Source organism: Mustela nivalis (genome assembly GCF_964662115.1).
Source record: "Mustela nivalis genome assembly, chromosome: 1".
Classification (NCBI taxonomy): domain Eukaryota; kingdom Metazoa; phylum Chordata; class Mammalia; order Carnivora; family Mustelidae; genus Mustela; species Mustela nivalis.
In genome coordinates, this window is record NC_139020.1 from 135,631,043 (window position 1) to 135,655,026 (window position 23,984).

Here is a 23,984-nt window from a genome sequence, read left to right on the forward strand (position 1 = left end):
CCTGCATTAAGTCCTTTGTGAATCAGCATGGTTCGTGTTTTCTGCTTTGAAGTGTTTTCAGTTAGCATGGTTCCTGTTTTCTGATTTTTTATATTTTTATACATTTGTATATTAGGCTGGATATAGAGGGGGAAAGTAAGGAAGAATCAGATTTTACTGGCGGCTTACCATGTACTTCCTGGGGCTTGGCACTTTTATATGCCTTGTATATTTTAGTCCTCAAAATAGAACTGTGGGAAACATATTACCATTATTCTCCTTTTACACAAATCTGGATATCAAAAATGTGAGGGGACTTGCCCAAGAATATAGAGCCAGTAAGTGGAATGGATAAATTCTAACGTAGGCCATTTTCCCCTCTTTTCTCAGTCATGGAATAAAGACCAGGCTGACTCCATCTTGAACAAATACTGGAGACGGTGTCACTGTAAATATCAAAGAGTTTGTAGAACAAATGACCTGGATTTTTTCTTTTTTGCAAGCATTGAGTTAAGTAGGAACACAACAGGAATATATAGCCTATAATTAATACAAGCCTTAATATCTAACACTGCCTTGGAAAAACAAGAGGCAGTGGAAAAAGCCGGGTCCTGCCTGAGGCCGATTAGTATTCTAATAATTTACTTGTAGGTTTTTTAAATTATTAATTATTTGACATAAAAATATGAATTACATTCAGACCTCTGTTACTGTGATTCCACCCAGTCAAAACACAAACATACCTGCTTATTTCACAATCATCTATATTCATTTCTTTATCTATCAGTTGGAATATTTTTTCTAGCATTAAGGTTACAAATAATCTCCTTCTCAAAAAATACATATATATCCCCCTCTACTCTTCCATCAGGTGTAAAGAGCACTGAAGTAAGCCACAGAAGAACCAAACTGGAGTCCTGGCCTTAAGGTTTACTAGCTGTGCGACCTTGACAATGTTGTTTCAGTCGTCAGAGGCTCAAATTCCTCATCTCAAAATAGAAATAATTATATTTTATCTACCTCCTGCAATGGGTCATTTGAAGGATTAAAAAAAGCATAATGTTGATGCATTTCAAAAAATACCAATTGCCATAGAAGTGTAAAGGACTGTGTTTATCCAAGTGCGTTTACATTCATTATGGTGTTCTTATCCTCAGAGCAATCTGCCACAGGCACTTTCCTTCATCAGCAAAACGCATGAATATGAAAAAGGTAAGTGTGAAGAACAATTTTACAAAAGCCTTTCATACAGTAGTCAAAATTATCTCCATTTTCTTCAGCTTTCAGGAACAACCGTCTTCAAAACTGGTGGCCCTCCTGGGCACGTCTGGCTATTTGCACAGAGCAGACTGTCCTATCTACCCCAGCCTTGTGGCAAGAGCATGTCCACACCGGGGCAGGGGTGGGGAGGGGGGCAAACTCACTGAAGCCAAGTAAAGCTGAGAGCTGAAGCTGTGATCAAGTGAATGGATAAAAACTGCAATTCTACTGCCTTCTATGTTGATTTTAATTGGGTATTCTTCAGACATTTTTGTCCATTGGTCTTACTAGTCTACAGATCTGTTCCTCTTTACACTGCAGAGTCCTGTGAAGAAAGACATAAATGCAAACAAAAAAGAGACTGTAGAATTCCTTACATGTATTTTAAGATCGAATTTCTAAGGACCAGCCCTTACTTTTAAAGGTTTAAAAAAAGGCGGGGGGCAGCTAAAATGTTTTCAGGGCCAAAGAGAGTGTTTCTCTTGTCAACACACATATACATGGCTGGGAACATCAGCCTTAAAGGACCTGCTGAGGAAGAGGACAGCCGTCCTCCCTAATTCTCCAGCCCATTCCGTGGTGCACCATCAACACTATTTGGAAGTGCCTACGCACCTGGCACTGAGCTAAATGGGGTGCTGAGGATACAAATTCAACAGCATTCATCCTGGAACAAGAACACTCAGCCCACCCACCCCATCCCCACCCCACAGCCCTCATCTCCCACCAGGTACAATGATGCTTTGGGGTAGACAACATTTGCTCAGAGCACCAATCCTGCCACTGCTGTCTCCCTTCTGACCTTGGGCAGGTGACTTCGCTCTTTCCTCCTTACTTACAGAAATGTGATACTGCAAGGGTAGGAAAAAAGAGAAGATGGAAACGCTGATAAGAAGGGGCTCAGTGCATCCCATCCAATGCTCCAGTGGCGGTTCACATGTATGTCAGGTTTAGGAGTAAAGAGGGTTTCCTGGAAATACCTTACATTTTAAAAGCTGTGTAAACCTGAAAGCTCACATGCAAGGAAGCCCGACTTCCAGCTGCTTCATAATGATTTTAACGCTGCGACAGAGCAAAGCGTCTTCCTATTTTCGACCCTAGTAATTTGGTTCAAGCATGATCTCAACCACTTTAAGCTTTGATATTTCTAGCCACCTCTTAGGCTGTATTTTCTCTTAATGCCACCAATCATGTGTGAAATTCTGTTGCAAAACTAATCTTTGTGGGAAATGATATGTAATGGCTTTTTTAAAGGGGGGGGCAGCAGTTATGACCTTTTTTTTTTTTTGACATATTTTTCATAGTGTAATACAAATGGAAACATCTCTTTCTCAAGGTCAAAGTAGAGATAGGTTTCTGCTTGCACAAGCATTGCTCTTTCTTAAGCAGAAAAAGGCTTGAAAATCAGCCTTATGACTTGATTTTTTTAAAACCTCTAATGTATATAATGGTTGTTAAACTTGAAGCCAGCTGTGCTAAAAAAAAAAATAGTTTAATATCCATCTTGTTAAACCAATGTTTTACCTTTTAAATGATGTGCAAAGATTCAGGAACACATACAAGATGTGAATGAGCAATGAAATTCAGATATATACATAAAAAGGCACTATTTGATGATCCAATATGAAGCGTGCATGCGCTCGCACACACACACACGCCAACACATCTTGCCTTATCAGGGGAGGTTTCAGTCAAAAGCAGCTGTGACCAAATCTTCTGGAATGAAAGTCAGAAACCACTAATTTAAATTTTTCATTTGTTTTTTGGAACAATTATGCCACCCACAAAATGGTAACTTTGCAAATCGTCATTATCTCATGAATTTTGGAACATATCCCTTAAATAAACCCATCTCATTTCCATATAATTACAGCAACTAATAAGGTCCTTAAAAATATATTTTTTTGCTCAAAATTTAAGAGCGTAATAAGGATTCCATGCTACTGGCATATTGATCAAATCTAGCATTCATTTCCTTAAAATAAGAGCTTCACATGAATTTAAAAGAGAGCGTGCCTTGAGAAAGAAACCTTTATGGTTTTCCAAGTTCTCTTCGATTGCTGGTTCCTGCACGTGATCCCTTCTGACAGGATTCACCTGTCACATTCTCCATCCCTGTTATGTAGTAATTTATTGCATGTCGTTTAGATTCATTTGTAATAAAACATAATGGTAATGACTTCAAGCTTTAAAAAGGGTAATCTGCACTAGCAAGTTCCTTCCCGATTATTCTGTCCTCCCGTCAGCCTCAGGAAGATAGAAACACCTCCAGAGCATTTAGAGAGACTCTAGTGGACCTAATTCCCCATAACAGATCACTCAGTACAAACTAATTAGGACGAGTTAAATGTTTCCACTGAAAACACACAAGAAAAGAGGAATGTTTTTCTCTGCTGCCTGCTGTTTTCTGCTCATTTCCTTCCCCATAACCTTGCCACTTAACTGTTTTCCTAACAGACTGCTTCAGAGGTGAAACTTGATGGTCCAGCCACAACCAAAAGTGTAAATGCTGACGTGAGAATGTTCTCAGTATCCCAGGGGAAAAACAAAAGTCCTTCTTACGACAATGTACGAACGTATCTATTAGAGGCTGGGGAATAGGTTTCTGGGCTAGAATTTTCCTATCAGATTTCTGTCTAGCAGTTGTATTACAAGTTTCCTCAATTAAGTATTTCTGTTATGATCGGCATATCGCAGAGTATTTTTTTCTGTTTTTTTGCAGGCATTTTAAGGGAAACAGCTGATCCACAAGAAACAGTAAGCTGAACTTGAATGGCCCTCTCACACTTTCTCGATTGAGTTTGCCCCTTTCTCAGGGTTTATTTAGCACACTGTTAACAGGAGCATTTAGAGTGGGCTCTATTATTTGTCTCTGCGTTCTGTTCATTTGTTGAGGGTGTATCATTTCCTTTTTTCAGATTATTCTCATGGAGCAAGCCCCGGTCTCTGATTGGCTGTAAGCTCCCCAGAGTCTCCAGCTGGTGGACCTGGGCCTGAAAACATCTTTAATTTCAGCCACACAGAATCTCCTCAGTGCAATCAGCCTCCTGTTTTCTCTCCTGATGGCAAGGGATCAAGACACGGCCCCTCTCTGGCCAACGATGGACAATGTTTGAGGTTGACTTGACCACTGGCAACGACTCACCGCTCCAGCAGTGGAGAAATGTGGTGGGCCAGATGGAGGGGGTAGATGATTCAGACATACGGCGCTTAGAGCTGGAGAGAGTACACGGTTACAACCTTCTGCCAGGCTCTGACAAATAGCCGGGATGCACTCAAGCAAAGAACATGCCCTTCATACCAGCACACTCCTCTTAACCAAACTGTAACCCAGCAGCTCAGGTCTGTTGTAGTGACAACCACCCACAGCCTCTATTCCTTCATCTGAGGAGAAGCCTCCCAGCTGCCTTGCTTTTATTTCTGGATTAATTATTAATGGTTATTCATCCTTGGCACATGTAATTTTTAACTATGTAAAATATTTATGGGGTGGGGAGGGAGTTTCATACGTATTTATTCTTTTTCCTTGCTTTTACTATAAATCCCCAATCAGGTGGCTGGCTGGGATTTTCCTTGCTTCTCTCTCTCCTCTGTGAACCTTATTTTTAACTCCAAGTAATGAATGCAAGATCGATAGCATAAGTAACAAAAGTATCCACGGTGACTGAACAGCAAACTCTTAAATCACTGCACAGTAAGTGCAAATGAACAATTATTGAAAACACTGCACTAAAATTTCAATAGGAGGTAAGAGTGAGGCTTAAGTCATTAAAAGGGTCCATTAGTCTTGTAAGTCTGAGACAGCACACTCAAAACATGAGCTATTCTTGAGAACTGGAAATATTACATATTCCACCCACTTGCACACACAGGAAACTGACTCCAACTGAGCAAGGACGGGGTCCAGTAGTCCAGTCCCTAAGGTGAGAAAGACATACAGAAAAGCAGGCAGGCTGGGCCAGCCTGTTCAGGCAATGATGCTTCAGTTATATTTGAAGGGGGGTATTGAGCAACACTGACAAATTAGATTATTTATAAGGGCGGTAAGTATCCTGCCTACATATCAGTTTACCTGGCTTTACAGCATCACCGTGCTCCTCATCACTCCCTGCTGGAGAAGCAAATAAGTCTTCTGCCGCCTCAACTCCACTCCCACAAACCACCAGAAAAGCCCAGGAATGCAGCCCCCTCTTGCTCTTTGTCCATATTCTCCCTAACTCAGTTCAAGAATGAAGAAGAAAGTCACAGGCAACCAAACTAAAAAGTGAAAGTATTGCTTTCAAAAAACTACCTGAAATACCTAAAGTTTTGGAAATACACACAAACATACAAATACACACACACACACACGCACACACATATATATATGTCATCTTAGGGATTTGCAAACATTAGCATGCTACTGAATCTTGAAAATGCCTGGGTTGTTTTGCTCAATTCTTCTTGCCCTAGCTCTTACACCATGCATTTTATTAGAGATAGGTGGGCTCTCGGAGTTCTGAATGTCTAACAGCTTGAGTGAGGGGCTGCATAGCGTAACCTGAAATAAACGACATTCCTGAATACCCACGATTTCCTCCAGGAATAGAAAAACGTATCTCATGCTGGAATTATGGTGAGACTGAACCCTGTTCATGACACAGAGGGCAACTTTAGCTTTGCCTTTAAAAGAGTACGGTTTCATCTGAAGTAGGACATCACATTTCAATTGGTTCTATTAAAAACTTGCATTACACAGTGAAACTAATTGCCCTGTGAATCACCCTGCTTTACAAGACAGCTGGACTAGCCTACAGTTAACATGAGCTAGCCTAGTGAACATTTCTCCAACAGCCACATGATAATCCAGGATAGCACGGATGGCTACTGACCAGTACTTTTGGACTATGCCACTACTCTGGCCAACCTTCCTTCCTCAACACAATCACATAAGGAATTGTTACAAGAGGCTGAAAACTTTAACTAAAATTATAATCTACTTCCTATCCCTCAGTATCATTACAGATGCCAAAATTTTATTTTGTGCAAAAGACATATTCCTTTACAAGAATTCCCATTTACCAAAAATATATTCACGAAAAACAACTTGGTGTTTTATAGGTTGCCAATAAACAAGGTTACCACCTCCATCACTACGCCTGGAAAGAGGTGTTGTTCAACTCTGGATTCGGCTTAAATTTGGCTATGAAATGAGGATTGTTTTTTCCAAATCAACTTTAGTTATTTTTAAGACTTCTTTTCTAATATGACACACATGATAGGGAAATCACAACTGCTATCAGGACAGCTAAAGGCATTCAGCTTTCCCAACTTGTGTTCCTTCCATACTTTCACAAATATTTCAAAGTCTCAAGAAAACAAAAGCAAACAGTAAACACAAATAAATGGCCAGGAATCGAATACTCGCCCAACACAAGTTTACTCAAGCACCTCTTTAATCTGAAAAATGACTCTCCATCTCAGATTTAAAGCAAACCAAGAAATGACCCAGAGCATTTGCATCTTGGAATTCTTCCCTGGCCCCTCTCCAGCTGTTCTCACAAACCTCTTAATATCAGATAGATGCCCTCGGATGACGACACGGGATGGAACTTACAGAAGGAAAGCATAACTTCGGGGGGGGGGGGGGTCAGTCCCAACCCTTGGCTGCTTCTTATTTAGTGAAGGGGCTGAGCCTTCTCTCCCAGCAGTAAGTTGCAGCGTTACAGTGCGAACACAAGCTCCCAGCCCGCTTACAGTGCTCCAGTGATAGCCCAGATCTAAGCCTCAACATGTTTTCTGGAAATGCCGGCAGCTCAGCTGAAAATCTTCAGGGAGCTTTCCACTGTAGCACACAACTAAACTGCACAAATATTTAACAGCTTCGAGACCTCTAAAGATTTAAAATAATATGCATTTTGGGCTAGGCTGTTCTAACTAGAAGGAAAATGGGACGGTATGGAGAAGCGTCCTCAGCTGTTCAATCACGGCACACCAAAGAATGTTTTCCCTTTTTGGCTCAGAATTAGGGAAAAACCAAAACGTCTAATGAAACGTTGATACAGACCAAGCTTTCACAGCATCAATAGTACAGGAACTTAGTTTTACATTCCATTGAGTGAGCCCATGACTTCCCACGCCGCACCATTTCTCCTTCTTCACCTAGCTAAAAAAGCCAACTTCATGCAGACAAATCAAGGCAAAGTTTATCCACCCCCACCAGTTTCCTTTCTTTTCCAACTTAAACTCAACCACGACAAATAAACAGCCCCAATTGTAGCACAAAGGAAGCCCTGAAGGCTGCACCAGCTCGGTTCTCCACTTGCCAACTGAAGGTAGGTTTAACGTAATATATTCTCGCGGCTTAAAGATTTTTTAAAGGGCTGGTCTGCACTGACGAAGGGCTGGACACCCCCAGAATTACATCATCAGAGTTAACACTCACCAAAATACATTATGTTTCTCATTAATCAGACAGCTGGAACCCCACCGCGGCGTCTTCAGCATCAGCTCGCACCCAAGGCTGACACGCAGAGCAGAGCCGTTTCATGCTACATTCGGTGGAAATGTCCCCGGCGCGGAGAGCTGCGAGCGCTGAGCGTGCGTCCTCCGCGGGATGAGCGACTTGCAGGCTGCCTTTCCCGGGTTACGATCCCCGGCGGCTGGAGCGTGCGCTCCGGCTGCCTGCTGCACTGCCCATCCTTACTGTAATCCGACTCCTCCTTGCGATGTCCTTGCCGCGCCTGTGACATCAGGACTGAGAGTACTACAAACAGACCCCCCCACCCCACCCCACCCCACCCCCGGTTAGCAGCGGCTCCATGAGGTGCTCCAACTGCCTGCCTGGACCAACCATGGCTCTCGGGAAGCTTGGACGAGCCCAGAGACCTGGGAGGGGGCGGAGTGAGGGGCGCGGGAGGCTCTCTTAAAGAGAGAAGGGTCTCCGGATCCACATGGGAGCACACAGGGGAAATTCAGCACAGTGCGGGAGGGGAAGTGGTTAAGGCGAGCGCTGCCATTAACGTGTAATTAGACACAATTTTATCCCGCCCCTCCCGTGAATGCCACCATCCTCGCCAAAATTTAGTCTACCACCCCAAGTTAAAAAAGCAGTGGGAAAAGGAACGGTGTCCTGTGTCTGCATTCTCTTTGCTGTGGGCTTGAGGGTTTGTTGTTTGTGATGTTTATGCCTAAGGGGAATAAAACACTCAAGGGACCATTGCTAGGGTAATAGAGGTTTTCACTTTAGAAATGATCAGATCACAGAAACCTAGTAGTTGAGGTGTTATTTTTATTTCTTCAGTATTTTCTGAGCTAGGTTGATAGAGACATGTAAAGAAAAATAACGTGATAAAAGTCACCCCTCTGTTTCACAAGTTCCCATTTGCTGCTTCCCATAGTAGGTAGCAGAAAGGACACTGAGGCTGAAATAATCTTTGACCCCTGAAGAGGAGAGACAATCTAGCCAGACAACCAAGATTGTGTCATAATTCAGGTCTGGTCACCAGTATAGACACGCCCACGCACAAGCACACAAAAACTCACATTAGATTTGAGATGAACAGTCAAGAAAGGCAAAGCTTAGCAAAGCCTCTGGCTCCTCCAGTAGTCTAATGAATTGCAGTCCTTATCTTACATAGGAAAGGATGTTAGAAAGAAATCCCTGAAAGCGGCGCTGATTAATACTTAAATGCTCAGCATGGAAAATAAACCCATAAAACAAGTTCAGTTTCCTAAGGACTCATCACTTTGGGATCCAACTTAACCACTGGACCACTGAAACTTAAAAATTTCCACAAAAATCTATAAAATTAAGAACTGAAGATAACAAAAGAACTGTAACCTATGGAATGAAGTAGTCGATATATTTTCAATACAGGTTTTTATAAGCCATGATAGCAAATATTTCTACATTGTGATATTAAAATAACCAGTGGTCTTTCTTTGCACAATCCTGTCTCTATGGGTAGATTTAATGCATATTGGAACCGAATATTGGGCTGAAGCTCATAATAGCAGCGTGTTTGGCAATCTTACAAAAAAAAAGCTAAACCCCCTATTTCCTCTCTGTGAAAAAAACACTATGACCAATATCCTCTTTTACAATGGATTATAAAGAATTTGGTGACTATGAATGGGTAATCATATGTAAGTCAGGAACATTACAATGAGTCTTTGGATAAGTCTAGTTGTTTTGTTGTTGTTGTTGTTTTTGTTTTGTTGTTGTTAGAAATACTCTTCATTGAAAGCAATTTGGAGGACAAAATTTTAAATAGTAAAGAATACATTTTTTTATTCCTTTTTAAAAATCAGTAATAAAAAGAACGTTACAGGAAAATACTGGAAAAAAAAAACACAAAAAACGTAAGTGTTTTTCCTTTTGGACAGATGGAAATCATCCAAAAGTACAATTAATGGCCCTTCCCCCAGGCAAAGGAACCATCTGTGGTAGAGCTTATTCATGAAGCTCATCAGCTGTCCTGACCTCCTACATGGGCTAGGGGGCACTGTAGTTTAATGCTACAGTTCCTGGTCCATTTGTGTTCCTGTAGTTCAAAGATGCAAGCATTGAAGAGTTGAGTTTAAGACAGGAGGTTTAAGACACTAAAGGACTGTCTTAATAATTAATAACACCTTGCATTTGTATGGCATTTTGCAGTCACAAGATACTTTCACTTATGCCATCTTTCTTACTAACAAACTGACATATAAAAAAGTGGATATTATCACTGTCCTGATGAACAGGACCTTGAAACTGAGGACAAATGAACCGGAGGCTCAGAGACATTAAGCGTTTCTCAGTGGTGCCATCAGTAAAGTATACTTGTCTTATTCCTTGTATTTTGAATTTATGTTAGCATCCCCAGAAGATTTCTTTATTCAGAGAACTAAATTACAGGGCCGCCTAGGTGGCTCTGCCTCTTGATTTCATCACAAGTCATGATCTCAGGGTCCTGAGATCAAGCCCACCTTCGGGATCCACAATGAGCAAGGAGCCTGCTTAAGATTCTCTCTCTCTCCTAGTCCCTCTGCCCCTTCCACTCCCCCTACAAAAAAAAAGTAAAGAAAGAAAGGAAGGAATAAATAAACAAATAAATAAAAGATTTCCCATTTATAGTGGCTCAGGTAAAGGTCTTCCCCAATCAAATTATGTCACTGTATGCTCCAGGAAAATATGTATCTACTTGGGCAGAATATACAGACAGAGAATATTCAGTCATAGAATATTCCAACCCCTGTCTGGTCTATAGAGGATCTTCCTTTAAAAGCAGCATTTAACCTCTGGAAGAGTATGGCATCGGAAAGGGAACTGAGTGTTACATGCACGCATTGGAATTCTGTTCAACCCCCACAAAGGAAGGCACCTGCTTTATTTAAAGGGCTATGCCTCACCCTTCCTCAACTAAGGGTTATTGGAATATCAAAACCTCAGATAGAAACAGTGCTTATCTATGGGTGGAAAACAAGTGATTTTTATTTTAATTGTACACTTTTTATTATTTCCCCTAAAATTATTTATATGCATTGTATTTATAAAGGGAAAAACAACTATTTTTATTTTAAAATAGAATAACATCCAAATAAAGGCATAGCTCATGTTGGCTAGACATGGGTTTGTGGACATGTCTGTTGTGCCTGAGAGATGCTTCCATATGTCACATCCAGAAGAGGACTCAGCTGCTTTCAGGGAAGGACCTGGTTCACACCCATGACCATTATCTGTCTCTAAGCTGCTCTGAGAAGCTGGGGGATCCTGAGAGGGAATCAGGTCACTCCTTGCCAGATAGAAATATACCCTTCATGATTAAAACAAAAGATGCCTTAAAACCAAATCCATATTTTGAGTGAAAACGTTATGGTAGGCAGAGAATTTTCTCTCTGCTCCAAAAGCCAAATAGCTGCCTGTCTAGATCCCTCTTCTCCAAGTCTTGCTCAAAAGTTTGTCAGCGTAGCTTCCTTCCATAGGACTTGTCACCATCTGACACACTACTGTAGATATCCATTTATTTTTATCTCTTCTCACTGGAATATAATCTCCATGAGGGTAGGGATTTTTGTTCATGGCTATATCTACCATCCCTACAAGGGTATCAGGCACTTGTTCCTGCTCCATAAATATTTGAGAATGAATGAATGAACATACTGAACACAACCATATTGGGTGTAAAACATCATACTTTTCTACGTGCCTGCAGTCAGTTCTTTGATGTTGATGGTGTTTTATACAAAATGTTTACACAAATTGAATTTGTCCAAGCTTAGCAGCAGCTGTTCCTAAATTCTATGCAATACCGATGCCAGGTGTTACTGCAGGCCACAGTTTGTGAGCTTGCTTGTCCTTTCAAGTTCTCAGCGCTGAATGCCGCAGTAATTTAGCATTGAGTTAGCACAGCCTAGTTGTGTCTCCCATTGCGTCCCCTGAGCCTTAATTTCGTCCACTTTCATTTCTTACTATATTGCAGCAATAAAATTTTATCCAATGTTCCTAATTCCAGCTTCCCCAAATCCCATCCATTCTTCATGTTACATCACTATTACCTTTTAATAATAAAATAACATTATCAACTATACTTCAATTAAAAAAAAAAGAAATGAGGTCAAAGTGGTCACATAGAGCCTAATTCAGTAGGACTTTGTAGACAATATTATAAGACCATATTTTGACTTTTATTCTGGTTTATATAGGATGCCTTTGGAATAAAATGATTTGACATATTTCAATAGGTTTATTATGACTGATTCATAGAGAATGGATAAAGGGAAGGAAGGGAAGATGCAAGGTGACCATTTAAGGAAGACTTTGTGAGAATCTAGAAAAGAAATGATGATTTGGATCAAGTAGGAGCAGTGGAGGTACCTATTTTGAAGTACACACAGACTTCAAAATAGGTCAGTAGGGTTTGCTGTGGGTTGGGTAGGAAATAGAAGAGAAATAAAATGATAATGGATTACTGAAGGCTGAGGGACTGAGCAACGAAAGGTTGGGATCTCCACTAACTGATGTGGAGAATGCTTTGGAAGAACATGCTTTAGGAGATGGTCGATGTGGGGCATTGTGGTTTACAATTCTATTATATATTCAAGTGAAAGTGTTTACAGAAGTTTGGCTATATAGGTCTAGAGATCAGGGGAGAAGTTTGGGCTTTATATTTAAACTTGAAAGTCATCATTTTAAAGATGGTAATTAATCCATGAGGCCAGATGATATCTTCAAAGGAGTATATTCTTTTGGAAGAAGAAAAGAGGGTCAACACTGAACACTGGAACATTGTAAGAGCAAGGGGCCAAATACATTGATTCTTGATGACTGATATTTGCTGAAAGTGTAACAATTTGTTGAATGAATATTTGTCAACATATGAATGATATTTGATAGAAGACTATTTATTTTATGCCTGAGTTTGTCTTTGTCTGATACATCACCACCCACCCTTAAAATAATTTAGAAAGGGGAGAATAAGTAATTGGTCTATATGAGAACAAATGTCTAGTTCAATTAATCCTCATAGTCTTTTGATCAATTTTTTAGATTGTGTAGACACTGTTACAAATTCATAAATCATTTTTATTCCTAGATTCTTACTTGATGCTTCCACTGAAATCAAATGCCCAGGGACCTTAGTCTGGAAAATGAATTGCCTACAAGAAAAGAAGTGCTAATTGTGAGCTAAGAATAATTAAAAAAAAACTATTAATACTATGATATTCCAAAATTCTATCTATCTGAATTTCTCTGTCTTTGGAGACACCAAATACATCCTTCTACATATGGTCCTATCTATTCCGATAGTCAATTAATAGGAGCTCTTTACAATATTTAGTACCTAGCATTAGGAGCACTCTTAGAATTCTTACCTTGAAGCTGGCTGTGGCCTAGGCTTCTTTATTTATTCAACATATTGAGTATTCGGTATTCATTTGCCAAGTACTATTCTAGGTGCTCAAGGAACATTGATGAAGTTACAGAAATCTTTGTCTACAAGAAGCTTACATTCTAGAGGTTTCTGCCTATCAGCTTCTCTATTACAGTTTAGAACATCTTTCACCTTTCTCCATGTGGAGGAAAGGACCTAAAATATCCTTTATCTCATTCATACATTCATTGGTTACAGTTTATTGTTTCCTTCCCCCCCAGTATGATGAGGACATGAGGGAAGGGGCATGTCTACCATGTTCATGCTATATCTACTGTCTAGATAAGAGCAGGTATACAATAAATATTTGTTAAGTAAAGAAGTATCCCAAAAGTCTTCTACCTCAGGATGATATTCTATCCTGGTCTTACTGAGAATATAGTTATATTCTACCATAAATGCCCTTTTGTATTCCCCTTTGTCTAAATACTTATATTCAACATCCAAAACTGCTAAGATATTTTGTTTTCTAAGAAGTCTTCCCTGGACTGATTTATGTCTGACTCATGTGTTCCCCTAATGAGCACTCACACAATCTTTATAGAAATCCATTACAGTATTTATTAGATTGGCTTTCAGTGACCTTCCCAATTATCAATATCCCCCAAGTAGAATGAAGGCTTCTTTGGGGTCATAGAAATATATGTTAATTCCTTGAATGTTTTAACATACTCCAGGACACAGCAGAAATGTATGCCAGGGGCATGTCTTTTGGGGTTAGTGAGTAGATTATGCCATTAACATCAAACTTTGTCCAAGATTTAGGAAGCAGCAAACTTTACCATGCTTGGAGCCAAGGATCAGAAAAGGAAGAGACATTAGGTTAGAGAAATCCCAAAGGCTTGTGGAAAGGCCAGTTAAGAACAGGATGGCTGGTCAGGAACATGGCAGGGATGTCCATTATCACCACTAATATTCAATATAGTACTAGAAGTCTGGCCTCAGCAATCAGACAACAAAAATAAATTAAAGGTATCCAAATCGGCAAAGAAGAAGTCAAACTCTCACTCTTTGAAGATGATATGATGCTTTATGTGGAAAATCCAAAAGACTCCACTCCAAATCTTCTAGAACTTGTACAGGAATTCAATAGAGTATCAGGATATAAAATCAAGACAGAAGAAAGAGAAATTAAGGGTCAATCCCATTTACAATTGCACCCCAAACCATAAGATACCTAGGAATTAACCTAACCAAAGAGGCAAAGAATCTATACTCAGAAAACCATAAAGTACTCCTGAAAGAAATTGAGGAAGCCACAAAGAAATGGAAAAATGTTCCATGCACATGAATTGGAAGAACAAATATTGTGAAAATATCTATGCTACCTAAAGCAAGCTACATGTTTAATGCAATCCCTATCAAAATACCATCCTTTTTTTTTTTTTTCAAAGAAATGGAACAAATAATCCTAAAAATAATACGGAACCAGAAGAGACCTCGGATAGCCAAAGGAATATTGAAAAAGAAAGCCAAAGTTGGTGGCTTCACAATACCAGACTTCAAGCTCCATTACAAAGCTGTCATCAAGACAGTATGGTACTGGCACAAAAACAGACACATAGATCAATGGAGCAGAATAGAGAGCCCAGAAATAGACCCTCAACTCTATGGTCAACTAATCTTCAACAAAGCAGGAAAGAACGTCTGATGAAAAAAGACAGTCTTTTCAACAAATGTTGTTGGGGAAAATTGGACAGCCACATGCAGAAAAATGAAACTGAACCATTTCCTTATACCACACACCAAAATATACTCCAAATGGATAAAAGACCTCAATGTGAGAAAGGGATCCATCAAAATCCTTGAGGAGATCACAGGCAGCAACCTCTTTGACCTCAGCCATAGCAACTTCTTCCTAGAAACATTGCCAAAGGCAAGGGAAGCAAGGGCAAAATGAACTATTGGGACTTCATCAAGATCAAAAGCTTTTGCACAGCAAAGGAAACAGTCAACAAAACCAAAAGACAACTGACAGAATGGGAGAAGATATTTGCAAATGACATATCACATAAAGGGTTACTATCCAAAATCTATAAAGACTTTATTAAACTCAACACCCAAAGAACAAATAATCCAATCAATAAATGGGCAGAGGACATGGACAGACATTTCTGCAAAGACAACATCCAGATGGCCAACAGACACATTAAAAAGTGCTCCACTGGGGCGCCTGGGTGGCTCAGTGGGTTGGGCCTCTGCCTTCAGCTCGGGTCATGATCTCGGGGTCCTGGGATCGAGCCCCGCGTCGGGCTCTCTGCTCATCAGGAGCCTGCTTCCCCCTCTCTCTGCCTGCCTCTCTGCCGGCTTGCGGTCTCTGTCGGATAAATAAATAAAATCTTAAATTAAAAAAAAAAAAGTGCTCCACATCACTTGGCATCAGGGAATTATAAATCAAAACCACAAATGAGATACCACCTCGTGCCAGTCAAAATGGTTAAAATTAACAAGTCAGGAAATGGCAGATGCTGGTGAGTATGTGGAGAAAGGAGACCCCTCCTACACTTTGGTGGAAATGCAAGCTGGTGCAGCCACTCTGGAAAACAGCATGGGGGTTCCTCAAAAAATTGAAAATAGAGCTACCTTATGACCCAGCAATCTCACTACTGGGTATTTACTCTAAAGATACAAATGTAGTGATCTGAAGAGGCATGTGCACTCGAGTGTTTATAGCAGCAATGTCCACCATAGCCAAACTATAGAAAGAACCTGGATGTCCATCAACAGATGAATGGATAAAGAAGATGTGGTATATATACACACAATGGAATACTATTCAGCCATCAAAAGAAGTGAAATCTTGCCATTTGTGACGATGTGGATGGAACTAGAGGGTATTAAGTTGAGCAAAATAAGTTAATCAGAGAAAGACAATTATCATATGGTCTCCCTGATATGAGGAGTTTGAGAAGCAATGTGGGGGATTTGGGGGGTAGGGAAGAAAAAAATAAAACAAGATGGGATTGGGAGGGAGACAAACCATACGAGACTCTTAATCTCACAAAACAAACTGAGGGTTGCCAGGGGGAGGAGGGGAGGGAGAGGGTGGTTGGGTTATGGACATTGGGGAAGGTATGTGCTATGATGAGTGCTGTGAAGTGTGTAAACCTGGCAGTTCACAGACCTGTACCCCTGGGGCTAATAATAAATTACATGTTAATAAAAAATTAAAAATTAAAAAAAAAAAAAGAATGGGATGACTGATCACCTATCAGGCAAGATAGAGATTGAAAGTGTTGTGGACAAGGGTACGTGGGTTGCTCAGTCAGTTTAATGTCTGCCTTTGGCTCTGGTCATGATCCTGGAGTCCTGGGATCAAGCCCTACATCGGGTTCCTTGCTCAGAGGGAAGACTGCCTCTCTATCTGCCTACCACTCCCCCTGTCTGTGCCCTCTCTCTTTCTGACAAATAAATTAATGAAGTCTAAAAAATAAAAACTTGTTATGGGCAAGTCAGGAAGCCAATATGGAAGTCAAGAACAGAAGAGAAGTTCTTTTTTTACTTGTTTGTTTTTTAATATTTATTTATTACAGAGAGATAGACACTGAGAGCCCAAGTGGGAGCAGCAGAGGGAGAGGGAGAGAGAATCCCAAGCAGACTGAGGGTACCTGGAACCCAGTGTGGAGCTTGATGTCATGACCCCAAGATCAGGACCTGAGCTGAAACCAAGAGTCAGGCATTCAGCCAGCTGTGCCACCCAGGCGCCCCAAGAACAGAAGAGAGTTTAAGGAGAGAATGATTCAGGGGGACACTAGTTAAACCCCTAGATTCTCTAACAGATGATTTATTAGTGCATTGGCCTGATTAATTGATAGTTCTGTTTCCCTTATAACAGGAATTATCACTAGCTTCCTTTCTGAAGCCTTTCAGACTATTATTTCCCTGCCATGTTCTTTCCCCCAAAATCCTTCAACAAGTGTATATTTTTATCTGGTTTTATTTTTTTTTAATAAAGTTTCTCTTCCTCTATGTAGATACCATCTTCAAAAATTGATGGCCACCACATTGCAAGTTTAGAAGTCTCCCACTGCCTTGTTTGGTGCCTCACTAAAAGGAAGTGAGACCAAAACTAGTATCATCACCACTGGCAAAATAAATAAATAAATAAATAAATAAATAAATAAATAAATAAAAGTAGAGATCCTAAATATCAAAGTACCAAACTCTAATGTTTAAGCTACCACCCTGTTCTGAAAAGCACTTGGTATCTTATTTAAGGAGATGAAGCATGTATCCAAAAATACAAGTAAAACCAAAGTTAATATAAGGTAAATGACAAATGAACAATGTAGGACGTGCTTGTAAAAGTAAGATAAAATTATGATGGTTTCAGGTAAATCTGGAAAGCTATTCAGAAGAAGTGGAACTTGAACTTGGTCTTTGGTTTCAGTTCCGATTGATTAAATGCAGAAAAAGTTGGCAAATGACATAAAACAAGGATGGGATTGTGAATGATATGTCTGGGAGAGCAAGAACAAATTAGAGTATTAAAGAGCAAGTTTCATAAAAGATTTCCATGCAAAGTAAATTTAGAGAGGAAAACACAGAACCCCTATTGGACGTGATCTCACATTCCTGGTTAAAGGGTTTTAATTTTATTTGGCAGGTTATGTAGGAAGTGTTTGCTGAATGAATACATGAATGAGCCTCAAAGTGTTTCCAAGGACAGAAATATAATAATATGCCTCCTCCAAAGACATTTGGCGACACAATAACATGAGTTAATATATCTTGTATAGCAGGTTGAAAGATCTTATACACTCCAGAGGTTTCCAATTTTTCTTAAAATAAAATTCACTTATGGTTCCTGGGCAGCAATTTGAGAATCAGTCCTTTCCCCATCTAGCCCCACAACAAATGTGCTTGCAAACAAAATGGAAGAAGAAAACAGGATCATATTGAATTTCTTCTTTTGCTTTAAAAAAAAAAAAAAAAGATCCTTTAAGATAAATTGAGTACAGCTCTAGTAAATTTGGATGCTTTAGGTCACAGACATTCCATTTTTATATATGCTGTGATAATAACTATATAGGGTAAGGAGAGAGACAGTGCAACTCTGCCCCAATATTGCAAGAATTCACAAAGTAATTGAAAGTGTTTCCAAGTGTGCATAATTCTGTGCCTCCAGTCAAATACAGTAGATGGAAATTTGTTTGGCTTCCTCTGTCAAAATGTCCAAAACACATAAAGGGAATGTGTAAATGGAAAACAAAATATTACAGTTTCAACATTCTTTTAATTATATCTCAATTTCAATCTTGGCTTTGCTCAAACATACTAATAATCCTAAGGGCTCATCTCTGATCCTTTGGGTGGATAAAATGACCGAATGTGATTTTTACCCTTGACTCAAAAGTGTCAGTTCTGGAAATCTACAGTATTTGTCACCATGAATACCATTTAACTGCAGCAGTACCCAAAGGAACTCCGCACAGCCACACGTGAATAGGGCTGGAGGAACTTAATTAATCTTGCTGTCACTTCCATGATGCTTTTCATTAGTTTTGCTGCTATCTGATCAACTGGCCTTCTCTGTATTGGAAATGGCTATCCACAGTTTCCTGTGCAAGCATTTTCAAAAGGTAAACAAAGACTCACCTTTATGCTGGGGAGCTTTTATGCAGATGGACATTATCATCACTATTCTAATATGGAAGTAACCCCCACACTTAATATTTAAGTTATAAAAACACAGGAAAGATAAATATCTCTTCTGTCCCCATCAGGAAAATTGTTTTAAAATCTATACATAGATGATGTATTTGATACAAAAGGTCATAATTTTCTGTATATTGTTTTCATGAATACTGATGCTTAGTGCATTATCTGGGACTGTACTAAATAAAGAATATAATTCATAAGAAATCTAGACTTTATCACTGACCCCTGGTAAGCAGATTAGGTGAAAATTGGATTTAATGATGGAACAACAGAACAGAACTGATAACCCAATGGTAGTATCCACTCTCTGTGTCATTGTTTTTCTTAAAGTGTTTTTTTATTTGTTTGTTTTTGTTTTGTTTTGTTTTGTTTTTTGACAGAGAGAGAGGGAACACAGGCAGCTGGAGTGGGAGAGGGAGAAGCAGAAGTGGGAGTGGGAGAAGCAGGCTTCCCACCAGCAGGGAGCCTGATGCCAGGCTTGATCCCAGGACTCCCGAGATCAGGACCTGAGCAGAAGGCAGATGCTTAACTACTGAGCCACCCAGGCACCCCTCTCTGGCGTATTTTTGAAAGACTGGTTTAATATAACTTTATTTACATGCATTATTTTGTGTTATTTTTTTCAATGCTGACCATAGTTTAGTTTACTAAAAAAAACTGGAATGATTTTATAAAATGTTATCACAGTTTGACTATATGAAAGTCAATTCATACCTATGAGATAGCCACGAAGAACTAGAAAAAGAATTCACCAAGAGCCAACATATATGGCAGGCTCTGATGAAGAGAAACAAGACTGCAATGTATCCCCTTTCCTCGTGTGTGGAAGCCAGTCTCCAAAACAGACCCAGCAATTCTTTTTGTTTTTTAAAAGATTTTTATGTATTTATTTGACAGAGACAGATCACAAGTAGGCAGAGAGGCAGGCAGAGAGAGAGGAAGGGAAGCAGGCCCCCTGCTGAGCAGAGAGCCCAATGCAGGACTGGATCCCAGGACCCTGAGATCATGACCTGAGCCGAAGGCAGCGGCTTAACCCACTGAGCCACCAGGCGCCCTCAGACCCAGCAATTCTTGTTTCCTAGTATTTACAGTCTTGGATCGTCCCTTCCCACTTTGAATAGGGCTGAAGTGTGAAACCAATAGGATGTTGTTGAAATGACCAGTTGTGACATTCAAGATTAGTTCATCAAAGACAAAGTGGGTTCTGTTTCTCTCTCTTTAATCACACATTCTAGGGAAAGATACTCAACTTGGTGAGTATCTGAATAAGTCACCTTTGAAGTAGATCCTCCAACTTATGTCAACTCTTCAGATGCCTGTGGCCATGACCAACATTTTAAATGCAACTCACGAGTAATTCCAACACCCAACAGAGCAACGTCCAGATTCCTGACCCATAGCAACTGTGTGAGATGATTAACATTTATTGTTATTTTAAGCTCCTAAATTTGAGGTGATTTTCTTCTATGCATCAATAGATAACTAATGCATCATAGCCTTAGTTTAAACTTAAAATTATGGCAATGTAATGTAGACCTCAGCTGAGATAGAGATAGGCACATGACCTTGAAGAGGCATGTATTCTTTTGGGTCTTGGTTTTGGGTTTTTTTCCTTTTTTAGAGAGGGAGAGAGAGAGAGCTCATGTACGTAAGAGCTTGGTGGGGTGGGGAGGGACAGAAGGAGAGGGAAAGAGAGAATCTTAAGCAGACTCCATGCCCAGTGTGGAGCCAGACACTGGGCTTGATCTCACAATCCTGAGATCATAACCTGAGCTGAAATAAAGAGTTGAAAGCTACCCAGACACCCAGGGTCTTGGTTTCTAAATCCAAGAAATGATGATGTAAGAATGAATGAGGGTCACTAATGTAAGATCCTTTAGGGAGAGGTGAGGGAAGTCACACAGCTGCATAGAGTAAGTCAGATATATGTTTATAGAGAAGCATTATAGACTTGAGAGGATTGAAGAGTATCAAATAACAAGGGAGGGTCTGTTACTTCACTTCAATTGACAGTATGCCATGAGGAAATTTGCCAGATTCTTCATTTTTTTTCCCACTTCTTACTTTCCATGGCTAAAACATTACACATTTGATAAAAATTTCATGTGACTTCAACTTAAGCTATTGATTAAAACTTCTATTTGAACACTTTCTTCTCTCTTGTGCGCACATTTTCCAGTATCTTAAGAATTCTATTCCAAGATCTCTGCTATATACTCATTTGTTCTATCCTTCCCTTCCCCCTATTTCTACCCTTTTCTAACTCACAAACTTCTCCCACCCATCTACCAACATATATTTCTCTCTGCCTGGCATATGTTCTCTTTTTAACCTATCTGGCTCCTGCCCACACTTTCTTAGCCTGTTGAAATGCTACTTGTCCTTGATGGTCCCCCCACATGGCATCCCTCTCCTAGGAGGCTCTGCTTGATTGCCAGGCACAATTAGTGATTACTTTTCTTATACCTCAAGAGTAATGTTCTTTATCTCTTGAGTCCTCCTAGGCATGTCTCACTATTTATAATGTAAAATCTCATTTGGCAAAATTAATGTCTCATTAATTTTATTGTCACTGAGCATTTTTACAATGTCTGTCTGCAGTGTACCATCCGGATCTCCCTAAAAGGAAAGACTGTTTCTTGCTGCCGGAGTGCTATAGACATCTGTCTTTCAACTGTTGTCTCCTTTATGTATTCTCTCATCTGCAGGGAATCGGCACTTCCAAAGTTTCACCCCTTTATGGTGAATCTTATCCAATGATCAATGCAGAAGTCACAAGGCCTGACCATCTTAGACAAACTTGGGACAACTTGTTCATGTTGGGCCACTCAAACTCTGAAGCATTGAAGATGACTTTGGCCCTGCATCATAGCTCAACTTCTCCTTCTCCCTACTCCAATTCCACTTCTCTCTTCCAAATGCTGACCTAAAGCATTCTCTAGTGAACATCCTTCATGCTAACCTTCATCTCAGTCTGTTTCCCAGAGAACCTATTCTGTGACACCATCATTGAGCAGATACTCAGTAAACTCCTGGTGGCATCAATTTAAGTCCCACATCCCCACAGACAAACAGGACTAATTTCCCAAGAAGAGAGTATGCATTCTCCAAGAAGCCTGAAAGGTGTTGATAATTCTGAAAGAAAGCCCACCTTTTACCCAGAAACTTACTGATTTTTGGAATTAATGTGAGGAAAAGAAAGCCCAGAATTTAAATGAATGCCCTGGTCCGTGTACTCTGTCTGAGTAATGGTGATGGCTCAGAGCTGTCAGGTCTGCCAGGAGATATTCAATCATGATGCTCTCTTCTTTCTCTTCAACAAAGGTAATCACTCAGCATTTTATCTTTTCTAGAACATGTCATTACTTTGAAAAGACAATAAAAGTCTCACAAGGATTTCTATGTAGTGGAAAATTTCCTCCTCATTTTCAAGAGAAAAAAAAACTAAAGGAGTAAAAGACCTTAATTAATTTAAGCATGAAAAAATATATGAGGTTGGAGGAACTTTCATAATTTTGAAGTATAAATTTCCTGAGAAATCCTTTCAAACTGAGTAATTTATCGTGTTCTTTGGAGCCTATAGTACATAACACATACTCTTAAAATTTACCATGTTTTAGTTAAATAACAAGACCATTTTTTTTTTCTGGAGGAAAGCAAAAATTTACCTTAGAAAAATCTATGATGTAGAGATATGTGTGGGGCATTTACGTTAATGAAACTATCAATCATAAGGCCTTCTTAACCTCTGACTACATGTTACCAACAACAGAGTATAGACATAAACCAAGTGGATTTACCACCTATTTTCAAGTCCAGTGTTTAATCTAGAAGTCTTTCAAGTGTTTTTCTTTATTTGTTAATTTGACAAATATTCATTGACCACCCATTTGTCTAGCACTATGCTTGGGACTAGGGATATAGGAATGATCAAGACACGTATTGTCCTTGGCTTCATAGAACCTACAGTGTTACAGAGAATGGAAAATTGTAATGGAAAGTGGATTAATGGTTGCAATAATCTGTTGAAATGGGCAGAAAGGGAAGAGAAGGTGGTCAGGGAGGTTAGAGAAAGGACTTTTGAGAGTGAAACATCTAAACTAAAGAGGGCAGAAAGTTTGGAATGAGTCAGATAAAAATAAAGCATAATTAATAGCAATGCATGAATACCCAAAAAAGAAAGGTATGGGGATAAGAGAAGTTCAATAAGGAGAATCAGGGGAAAAGTGGTATAAAATGAGAGAGGACTGATAGCTTGGAGGCAATCATGAACCTGCAACAAAAATTTAGAAAACCACAAAGGCTTTAATCAAGAAAGTGATGAACCATATGATTATAGATTTAAAAGCTACTAGAATAGTTATATCCTGTGGCAATATGGCAAAGCTCCTATATAATCATATGACATTGTGAAAAGTATATGCAGTGAATGCTGCAAATCTCTGGTACAAGGCACAATTCTCCTTGCTCAGGTTTTCTGTCTATAGGCCACTCAATGAAACACAACAGGCAAGAAAAGGGGGGGAAAAAAAGAAAGAAAAAGATGTCTTGCATGGCTGGGCTCCTCTAGTTGGGAATCACCCATTCAACAGTTTCAACAGTTTCAGGGTAAATCAGGTTTTTTAGCTGTCATCAGAGCTGAGATTTGAATAACAGAATGAAAACTAAATGGTTGATTGAAAATTGATCCAGATTAGCCTTCAAATGATGGGAGTCACTATATTGGCTATATTGAATTCTATACTACACAAATACTGGCACTGTAATTATATATATATATATATATATATATATATATATGTATATGTGTATAATATATATAAAGTTTTATACATATAATATACATTATACATATATTATATATGTTCACACATACCTATATATACATGTGTATTAATAGAACCTCATCTGGCTGTGCACCTTACCCATAGCCACAAATCCTTTCAAGTGCATTGATTGAAGTAGAAATTATATTTCTAATGAATATAATTTTAACTATGTGTTTTTGACTAGTAATAATAATTTTTAATATTAATATTTATATTAATGTTAAATATATGTACTTATATATGTATAATGCATGGAAGAAAATAGGGAAAATGACATTTCAAGGAATATGCCATAAATTTTTATGTTTATATGCAAGGTGTGGTATAATTTTACATTTCTGACTTGTAAACCCATTTTTTT

At 39.3% G+C, this 23,984-nt stretch overlaps 1 protein-coding gene across 3 annotated transcripts in view; it reads right to left on the minus strand.

Moving 5' to 3' along the window:
- ZNF385D (zinc finger protein 385D) overlaps positions 1-23,984 on the minus strand; it is a 940,931-nt gene that overhangs the window by 296,634 nt on the left and 620,313 nt on the right. Inside the window, exon 1 of one of the 3 annotated variants that reach the window (XM_082729122.1) lies at positions 7,664-8,277. The exons of the other annotated variants lie outside the window; for them this stretch is intronic. Coding sequence (XP_082585248.1) covers positions 7,664-7,685 — 22 coding nt within the window. The 5' untranslated portion in view covers positions 7,686-8,277. Of the gene's footprint in view, positions 1-7,663; positions 8,278-23,984 lie in introns of those variants that run through there. 3 annotated transcript variants of the gene reach the window in all.